At 41.1% G+C, this 10,850-nt stretch overlaps 1 protein-coding gene across 1 annotated transcript; it reads right to left on the reverse strand.

The window, feature by feature from the left end:
- Positions 1-8,854: 8,854 nt before the first annotated feature.
- Positions 8,855-10,689, reverse strand: PFDN4 (prefoldin subunit 4). The gene is made up of 4 exons (XM_003212144.4): positions 10,580-10,689; positions 10,165-10,272; positions 9,644-9,784; positions 8,855-9,260 (listed from the first exon to the last, which is right to left on the reverse strand). Exons 1-4 carry the CDS (start codon positions 10,601-10,603, stop codon positions 9,129-9,131), a joined length of 405 nt encoding a protein of 134 aa, XP_003212192.1. The 5' UTR covers positions 10,604-10,689; the 3' UTR covers positions 8,855-9,128.
- Between the last annotated feature and the right edge of the window lie 161 nt (positions 10,690-10,850).

The raw sequence follows: 10,850 nt of genomic DNA on the forward strand, positions 1-10,850 counted from the left end.
ACACTCAGCATCGCATTGTCTTTTGTTGCGCCTTTAGATGCTGCAGTACTCAATGCCTTTATAATACAAATTTTAGAATCACAGACTATATACTGTTGTACTGCATCCTGTGTATGGATGGAAAACCTTGGAATATGCTTTGTGAAGCCACCAGGTTTCAGTACCACTGATACCAGCTCTATGGTGCTGGTCAGACCAAACCATGGCAACATAAACTGAACACCAGCATGCTCTCTGCCGTCAGGAACTCCCAGACACTGACAGTAATTTCATGTTACTTGGGGTTGTGCGTTAGTATTATTTTTAAGGTTTCATCACCAGGCTGCCCTAGCAGATAATATTCCCTCTTTCTGGTCACCAGATAGAATCTGAATTGGCAATCTACTAAAGCAGTTGACTTCCATTCCAGATACAGTAGGTATCAGCCCCATGAAGCGTGTTGCAAAGTTCATAGCTTCAGCTGCCTGGAAGACTGCTGTGCTCTAAAATAAGAAAACTTCCTGCCTCAAATACACACTGCTGTAAGCCAATGCAATCTCTCTCAAGCTGCAGTAGCAGCTGCAAGCCCATGCTTTCTTGCATATAGAAAGTTATATAACATACCCACTTTGCAGACTTTTTATTTAATCTAGAGACTGACACCGTGCTGCTTCCAAGGTTTATTTCTTTAAAAAAAATTTAAAAAGATGGACAGGCTGTGCTAATGTTATTTGACAGTTCTTTGTCCAAGAGAATACCCTCCAATAACGTATTGCCTAAGCAGCAAAAATGTTCACAGTTAACATACGTTGTGAATTACAGTGACTAACAGCAGCCTGTCATACAAAGCGACGTGCACAACGTCTGTTTTCCCCAAGTTTATTACAAGCCCACACATCTCAAACTGAGCTCATAGGCAGTCCTCTGCGTGTACCTGCTTCCACGGTGCAGCGTTTTAGAGAACTTCATAGTTTGTCCAGTGGCCTTCACAAAACAGCACTGGTGCTCTGAACCAAGGCTGAGCTTGCACCATCTGCCACGTTCTCCATCACAGAACCTCACGGAGCAGCAGTTATTCATGTTAACTCACTGCAGGTGCTTCCTTGGCCTGCATCTGATTCCATCACTCATTGCTTTCTTGAGAAACAATTCCCTCCCACCTGAGGCACACTAATGCCTCAAGGGTCCTGAAAGGCACTTTGGATGGTTTCCTTAGAGAATTTGCAGATCACAGTGAAAGTCCAGGTCTTGAAAGTACCACGTTTTGGTCAAATTCACTGCTGGGAAACAGTCCCAACACACAGTTGTTCTGGGCTTTTCTGACAAACACCTCGCTGGCTGCAACCCTTCTGCCTCTTACGCTGCATCAGGAGCTGAATAGCACACAGCTGGCTCTATTCTTCTCAAGAAAGCATCCTAGGAGCGTGCTGTCCAAGACAGAATCAATTTTCAGCAAAAGAATTCTAAGGAAAACACTACTTAAAATTCCATAAAAAGAACATTAATTATCACCTTGAAAATAAGTATTTTACCTGTAGTGCGAGCAGAAGAAATGACATCCTTTTTCAGAATTAGCTAGTGAGCTCTGAAAACACCTTTTTGCTTTGTACCTGCTGCTCTGTATCAATCAGCTGACTGAAATTTCATCAAATGAACTTTCAAAGTCATTGAAGAGATAATAAACTAGGTTACAACACTTGCTTTGTATACAGTTAAATGCCTTTCATATACCTTTAAGTCATTATTAATCTTTGAATTAGTTTAGAATACATTAACCTTCAAGGTAAATTAAATCAATCAAGAGAACGACTCACAAGACTGGGTCTATTTTTTTGCTCAAAAAAAGTGTGTGCCAGGAATGTAACAGCAGGGAGTAAAAGCACTCAGATGCAGCTTTTCTCTACGTGTGTGACATTTATCATATTCATTTCCCTATTCCTAGTGCTTGTGTATGAAGTTGTTCCTCAGGATAAGAGAAATCAATGACCAGATGAGAAGTGTTTATAAAAGTACGAAGGAGAATTATACTGTGAATGCAGAAGGACATGCAGCCCATGAGAATTGGGTGTAATCACATCCTCAGCTCAACTTATTTTCCACTCTGAATTTATTTTAGCCCTGTTTATGTTATAGAAGTATTTCCTAAGGATTCTAGTCAATGTAATTCTGTAAACACGGCAGGAACTCTGGTTGAAAAGCAGGTGTCCATGTCTCCAGTTCTTCTAAATACACTTTCCCACTCAAAATCCAGCTTTCCTTAATCCAGGCAAACAGAGAGCTGAAAGCAGGACAGCCTGTGCCTTTGCCTGTACCCTCATCATCACTGCTGTCTGCCTTTGTTCCACCTGTGCTCTCACAGCAGCTACAGGAAAATGTTTTTCCTCCTCGTAGTGATTAAGAAGTGGTCGCTCTTCTCTGTCTGAAGATTTTGTGGACACTAGGGATAGGTGTGCTCTTGGCTGCCATCACTGTACTCCACGCTGCTTCAAAAAGCCGAGAAAAGCAATGCCAAATAACTGCTTCACAGAGTACAGAGATTAAAGGAGATTAGCTCTTTTTAAAAGGCAGAGGAAAGGAGGGAGAGAAAAATAAATCAATTCCAAGGAGCTGGTTTAAAAAAAAAAAAAGAAAAAGAAAAAACTTCACCTGAATAACTATATGTGATATTTCAGATATCCTCTGAAATATCGTTGTCACTCTAAGGGGCTTATCATTTGGAGTGGCATATCCATGGCAGTCAGTACCACGACTGCAATCCCTTGCAAGCTATAAATGCTCTAATAAAGCTCAACATCAGAAATGAAGGAAGGAACAGTTGTAGGCTTTATGGTGTTTTTCATCCCATTATCCTTTATCAAACAGTCCTTTCTTCTCACCGTGATGATGCCTTGCCTGCTGACTGCACCCCTTTTAGAGCCACAGCAAAGAAAGAAAACGTGACAAAGCATCTTTCTCAGGTTTACTGTTTGTGAAAAAATAATAAAATATTGAAAATAACCATTCAGAAATTAAAATAAATGCACACGTTTGTAGCAGTCACTCTCTCAATTTCTGCTCCTGCCTGTTGCATTCAGATATAAAGCCAATTACTGCTTTTTGTACCAACTCACTACTTCTCAAAGCCTTTAATACCGATTTTGAGTAAACTGAAATACTAGCAGGAAAACTGTTAACTATTTGCTCAGTGGAAATTGCATCCAATTTTTGCAGACTTTGCACAAAAAACAAGGATGACATCCGTGGCAGAGATCCTTGCATGCATGGTCGTACACTCTCCACATACAGGTGGTGGGAGAGCTTGTTCAATTCACTTCCCTCCCTTCCCTTTACCCAAGGTGTGTCTGGGGCACCCGGCAGTTCTGTCAGATCAGGGTCAGCCCAACAGCACTGCAGTTCCTTCCATGACTTACAGCCATAAGCAGAGCTGTTTCAGTCATACTGCCAGACATCCAAGCCTTTCTCATCACAAATCACATCTAACTACAATTAGAAGATTCCCTACGTACAATAAAACTTGAAAAGAAAGAATTCAGAGCTTCCTCTGTGTCCCCATTGCACTGAATGTTGTTCAGAATACCATGAAATCCAGTGGCTTAATGAAAGTAATAACACCAATGCAAAATCTGAGCAGACAATACATGAAATAAAAATGAAAACTATTGTCTCACTGTGTTTCCACCCCTGATGCAACACAGGTAGATTGTATAGACATCCAGCAGCAATGATTTTCAGGTAAGTATATACAAAAAAAGAAAAAAAAAACTTAGTACTTTTTTCCCTAAAGCATTATTTTTCTGTGCTCAAAACCTTTTAGGAATGGCTGGAATGGAAATCATTAATGCTCTGTGAAGAGAAAACCATAGTTTAGAAACTGCAAATGTTGCTGGTGTCATCTCTGCACAGCAAGTTGTAAGCAGGATCTTAGATCTTCCTTACTCAGTTGCTTCACAAATGAACCGTAAGTGGCTGTGAAATGTAAATCATTCTATTTTTCTGAGTTGTGGCAGTTTCTATGTTTGCTTTGTGCCTTAAATAAATGAAAACGTTCCTATATTTGCAGACTACTGGAGCTCACCAAGTCAGCTTCATTGCACAGCCAAATAACCAAGACAATAGCAACTAGAACTTTCTCCTTTCATGGCACTGATTAACACAATAGAACATGAAACGATTTCATTGATATGCTTTAGCTGTAAGTGGTGCACTGACGTGTGACAACTAATTTTGTGCCTTTATTTGATAAGTAGTATAGAATAAATTTACATGTATACAACAATGAAGAGGTAATCACTGGAAACAGCTGAGGCATTTCAAAAAAAAAGTTACATTTATAGGCAATGGCTCTCATAGCTCCATTCAAAGGTCATTATAGCTAAGGGAAATGATTTATTTTAGCTGTGAATTAATCACATTTTCATCTTACATTTTTAATTGTGATTTTTAATCAGTTTGTTTTTTCAAACTGTAAATTGCATTCATCTTCTTAATACCTATCTTCCTTCCTCCATTAATTGAAACAAACATTTCAACGTGAGCCTGGCCAAGCAGAGAAAAGAAAGCCCACAGAGTGCTGTGCAGAGCCCCTTGTGAGCCTGATCCAGGGCTCCAGGGTATCAGATCTACTGTGGAATAAAAAGCAAACTATCTATTCTCCTTTGCAGTTCTAAAGAGAAAAGAAAATACCAGATTACAGATAAAGTACTCTGAAAATTTCCCGACCTTCTGCATCAACTTTCATACCAAAAAGAACTTCACCTTTGAAATAAGAGGGAACTGAAACCATCACTTAGGGAGCAGATGGAAAAAGGCTGTGATTTCACCCCCAACATCTCCTGTTTGTTATAAGGAAAACATTACAAACTATCTGACACAAAACTCAGAGTGTGCCTGAGATAATTCCTGTGCTAACCACAAAGTTACTGCATGTTGTCATAACAACAGGCTTCAGCTGAAACTTCATGATTATATTAAATAAATCCCTGCTTTGATATTAAATGAAATGCAGTTCTATTTTATAAGATGTCTGTCATATCAAATATAATGGCAATAAAATTATGTGTCAAGAGCCCCTAGCCAGCGACAGTGAAGAGAAGTGAGCCTGATGTGAAATCCTTGTGTTGATGTCACCAGCAAACAGCATCTTAAATACACACAACTACCCAGCAATCTGTTGTCTGGAAATGTTAAAGCATGCACAGCCCAATCTAGCTGTCAAAATGCAAAGCACCAATTAGATGCCATTTGTATTGCACACGAGGGGCACGTGGCTGGAATGCAACACAGCAAGTGTCACATCCCTCCCCAGATGAAGATGGTTATCACGGCAGAAAGCAGCAATACTGCAAAATATGGGTTTTTTGAACATTACTCAAATTTGACAGCTATGGTATCCAATGAAACACTGAAAGTAGTCTTGTATTTTGTGCCTTTTAGTTATTTCACTGACTTAACCATAAGTGAAACAAAGAAAACTCACAAACAAAACCAACCCACACTGAGCAGTAGGCTGGAATCCACACTGCCCACAGTAAGATATCCAGTTTATGCCATGGCACTCTGAACCTGCAATAAGGAGGTGCCAGAGAAGCGAAGGGAAATACCTGTGCTGTAACACTTCTTGGCTCCTAATCAATATAACCACTCCTCTGTCTCTACATCACCTAGGAACCAACTGCCAGGAAGATAAGAGAGCGCTGCAGAATCTGCAGTAGTGATCTCACTGTGCTGTTTGTAAGCCATCGTACGCTTCTCAACATCACTAATGCACAAAGCTAGGGGTGATGAGAACAGAAGGAAAGGCATCCTCAGCTGTAGCTCCAGCAAGCATTGCAGAACAAACTGACCAATAAAGTAAGTTCTGTGGCTGATTTCTTACCACTTCTGTGAAATCAAAGATCATAAACATAATAAAAATGTGTAATTAAGTGCCAAACTCTTCTACAGTCAAGTCCATTTCACTCCATCTTCTCTTATTGGTAACTCTTAATATTTATTTTTCTGTATACACAGTGTAGCAGCAGTTTCTGTAAAGTACATTGTGTTCCAACAGTGTCTTGTTTGGATAATCTATAGATATTTACACATTCTTACCTCGCTTCAATAAGCATTCCAGATTTCCTCTCTCCTGCAGTGTGAAAAGTAGCTGGGTAGGGGAGGACAAGGCAGAGGGAAGGCTGAGAGCGAAGAAGCCTGCCTTCATGAGGGGCCTTGGTCACAAAAACTAGTTTGCAAACATCTCTATCTACAGAATAATTACAGATATACCAAGGACTATTCAACTTCAACTATGGACAGACACAGATGTGTTCACAACTACAAATGTCGTATCTCTTAATTTCTGTTTCTTTCATGTAAAGTACAATAGGAGCCAAGGAGGGGAAAGCCTCCCTTATCATGCTTGAAGGAAATAATAAAACTCAACAGTCTAGAAATCCACTGAATAATGTTTTCCCTCACTTGTGCTGTGGTTCTGGCCAGACCTCAACTTCAGCACCGAGGGTATCTTGTGTTCCCTCACCCTGTATGGGTGGTAACAGAGCCTGAAGAGTGATTCTGAAGCAATCCTTCAATGAACTGGCATTATGACTCTCCACCCATCAGTGAGCATCCCCAAACTTGCAGCTTGCTGACACGAGGACAGAGGGACACCTAACACAACCTGTATTTATAAGCTGACACAACATCAGTGTACAAACCAGCAGCTTTAGAGAGCAACAGTGAAAAAGACTTTTGTAAACCTGAGTAAATGGCTCCTTTTTATACATTATTTATCACCCAGCTGTAACAGCTGGATCTGCTCCCCCCTAGGTGTAGGCCTGCCTCACCTCGTGCCATGGTGAACCCTTCATCCAGTGCTGCCCACATTTGGTGCACTGCACTCTGCACAGAGCCATCAGCAGCAAACATTTCATTACGGAACTCATTTGGTTTTTGCATGACTCATACAATCAACAGAGACAAACTTGGTGGTAAATACTTTGTCAGGCCTTATCATGCCTATGTGCATCCCAGTTGTTTGTTGTTCCCCCCCCCATATGAATCAGACTATTAGAATACCATTAGATAAATTACCCAAACCACTGACTCATGCAAACCAAAGGATTTCAATTCTTTTGTTCCCACTGAAAATATGGCTTCAGTATTTGGCATTCAATCTCTTTGCTTTGAAGTGCTAGTTAATACTACAAAATTATTTGCACTTCAGCTACATGCCACCTTTATTACAGACTATAATGTTCATCTATATCAAGAGAGATGAACAATAACCACAGTTCCACTGGATAAGGTTATACTAGAGATCATCATGTAGAGAACATGGGCAGTTTACATCAGTTGATAAAGCCAAGAACCAAAAACAAGCCCCTAAAAATACAGTAAATATAATAATTGTGTCCTACTGCTTTAAAGGCTTTGTCAGGCTATTTTGAAAATCTGGTAAGTTAAGTCTCGACACCACAAACTGCGATGAGCTATTTTTCTCTGGCTGCAGTTTGGTTAGTTTACTTGTTTTAGCTTAGTTTTAAGATAATCCCATTTCTAGGATACCAAAGAATAGGAATAAAGCAAGCACTCCATGCTTTGCCAGCATTCTCCCTTTGGGTCATTTAGTGAGCAAGGTCCTCATCTGCTTCACAGCTGCCATTAGCATCATGTTTAAACAAATGCTAACTGCTTTTTTCCCCTTTTCTTTAAAGAAGTGGTATCCATCCTGAAAATTGCAGTCATTTTAAATAGCCAAAATCTAGAGGCTACACAACCATAAACATGCTTGGAACAGAAGAGCTGGCACAGCAGTCCCTTAGGAATTAAAGTGTTATCAACCAATTAATGAGAATAATCACAGCAGTCACAGTTTTCGTTTCAACAAAATTGGTTCTGGCCAGCAGAGCCCAGACACAAGCTCACCATAAAGCAGATTTCCCAGTTCTCTGATGCCATCTGCTGGATGCTTCTTATTACCTGTCAAACACAGTTTAAGCTAGAAAGACTTTATTTTTTTTTTATTTTTTTTTAACATGTAAAGATGGATTTAGAAAATGATCCTTAAGAAAATTAAAGAGGTTAAGGACTCATCATTCTGATTTACACCACTTAAAATCTTTCGTGACTCTCAAATACAAAGTCACGTGCAAACAGGGCAATGAGCCAATCGCCTCAACCCACAGAGGAAGCCCAGAGCTGCTGAGATCCCCCATCCGGCAGCGTGCTCCACATCAGGATCTTTCCTTCAGTACAGGTGCCTCTCAAAGTTACTCCTGGAGACTGAGAGATGTCCTTCCCCTGACAGATACTCAGAACAGTCACTGTATACTTTCTAATCTTAGCCAAGTGATAGAAAGGATTGATTGCACACACAATCCTTTACACACAAACTGCTGACCAAATTAACTAAGATGAGACACAGCTACGTCCAGACTTCCTCTAAGGATTATGGAATGCAAGGAGTCACAAGGTTCAGAATGTACCTAAGTGTAACAGCCCCTCAACATTTTTGTCTGACTCTGTCCTCTATGCAGTAAGTGCATTTAAACTTCTTAAACCACTGTCTTGTAACAATAAAACATACTTCTGCTTCTCTCACGAGTGAAGTGCACTACTCCAGCCACACAGCCCAGGGCTGGGGTTGATTCCCTTATTCTTTGGCAGCAAAATATTTGAACTAGAACTGAAATTCAAAGCACAGTTTAAGTATTTCTATGAGGACTGTTCACACCAGCTTAAAGCAACCTCGCAGCTCAATGCAAGATCATGCCCTAAATACTGCCTATCTATCAATGCAGTGTAAAAAACCCCAAACAAACAATTCCCCATTTCTGTTGTTTTTAAACAACAGGTTTTAAGTATTTACAGGAGATGAAAACAAGACCAAGGAAACTACAATATATGCCTGACTTTATTACTTTAACAGACAATGCAAACATTCCAACCTTGGTGTTTTACCAACAGTATGAAGCTACTGCTTTCCTGAACAAATAAATAACAGCAAAAACCAAAATATGAAAGCTCTCATTAAATAGATGGAACCCAAGACAGGAATGTAAAAAAAAGAAAAAAATGTAGGTCAAATTTTTAAAACGTTATTGTAAGAGAATAACTATCAAAACAATTAATAAAACAAGGAAAAGGCATGTGGTGTCTTCGGAGAACTTTTAACTGTCCTCGGCCTCAAGATTTATGTTATTTCCAAACTTGGCATAGAGCTGAACTTTCAGGTCAGATAACACTCTCTGAATTGATTCCACTCGGGATTCTAATGTTTCAATTTCTTCCTGTAAACTTTTCTGAAAAAGAAAGAAATCATCCAGTTACGTAAAGCAAACTACGCCATATTTGTCAGCAACATATAAATGATCAAAAGGCACCTCTGACAACTTTTTGTCAAGGTTATGCTGTAACACTTCCAGGGAGCCAAGTGAAACCTAGCAATACTTTGTCTACTGACAACTCTGCTACGAACTTACATTTGCACACAATTCCCTCCTCAAAACCATAAACCAAACATGAACGTATCACATTAGAGAATTTGCAAAGGTGAATGAGAATAAGCACGTAGAATGCATCAAGGAAGATTCTGATTTATAGTCTATAAACCCTCGGGTCGGACAGAACTTTGTGCTCCAATAGTAAACAGTGAAGTAAAGGAGCACCATGTGCTCAGACAAACCTTTGCCTCCTCTAGCATCTCTTGCGTCTCTTCTTGGGAATGGCTAATGAAGACATCTCCAATTTGGTAGGGTATCAGAAGTGAATCATCATCAAGCATCATGATGTCATCACAGGCATCTTCCAAATTCTGAAGTTGTTTCTATCAAAACGTAAGAAAGGTGATCAATTTGTACTGCATGAGTTATTTCAGTGAACACACTGTCACAGGATCAGTTGAATGATGAACTTCTTCACATTTTGGGCCAAAATTCCACCTGCCACTATGATATCAATACCTTAACGAAGTAGTTTTAGAGACGCATCTTAAATTCAGTGCAGTTGTGCCAGTAATTACATTTCTAGTCAATACTCAGTGTCTCATTAACAGCGTAATTAACTGCCTGAACAAAGGAAATACAGCAGACAAAGTTCATTTGTGCCTGATCTGCTGGCACAAAGGATTTACTTTATTTAGTTACGAGCATTCTCTGTGCTAGAACCAGAAGTTAGCTCAACACAGCAAATGCAAAGCCCGTGTACCTTTTTCACTTCTATTTCTTCTTTCAGCTCGGTGATCCTGCTGGTGTTTCTTGCAAACTTGTTAATTTTCTGCTGATCTTCAAAAGTAACATTGACATCTTCCGCAGCCTGCAAAGATCAGAGGTCATCATGAAGGGGCTTCGTCTCTTCCATTAGGTTCAAATTCAATCTTACCTCAGAGATTATCCTTACGAAGCTGGTGAGAAAACAACCCTTACAACAACCTGCTGACGCGTTCAATTCCTTACAGGGCCGCCAGCGCCCAGCGCAACGGGAACGGGCAGAGCCTCACAGGGGCCGGGATAGGACCGGCGCTGAGGGCCCAGCGAGCCCAGGAGCGGGAGCCCGGCCCACAGCCAGGCGCTGCGGCACAGAGAGCCGGGCAGGGCTGGGAAATCCCGCAGCCAACACTCACCGCTTTCTTCATGGTGGCGGCCATGATGGCAGGGCCGAACTATTCGCCCACCCCGCAGAGGAGGAGGCACGGGCGGAGAATGCGGAGAAAAACGATGACAGCGCGCGGCGACGGCCACGCGAGGCGGCTCGAGGCTTCCATTCGTCCTCCATCGCCACCTGGCCATTTGCACAGAGCGAGCCGCGCCGACACCGACTCCCTCCCCTCCCTCCCCCCCCCACGGCAGCACTTGGTACGGCCCACCTCGAGGCTGGGACACGCCACTCCGCCC

This window comes from Meleagris gallopavo, chromosome 22, assembly GCF_000146605.3.
Source record: "Meleagris gallopavo isolate NT-WF06-2002-E0010 breed Aviagen turkey brand Nicholas breeding stock chromosome 22, Turkey_5.1, whole genome shotgun sequence".
Taxonomy (NCBI): Eukaryota; Metazoa; Chordata; class Aves; order Galliformes; family Phasianidae; genus Meleagris; species Meleagris gallopavo.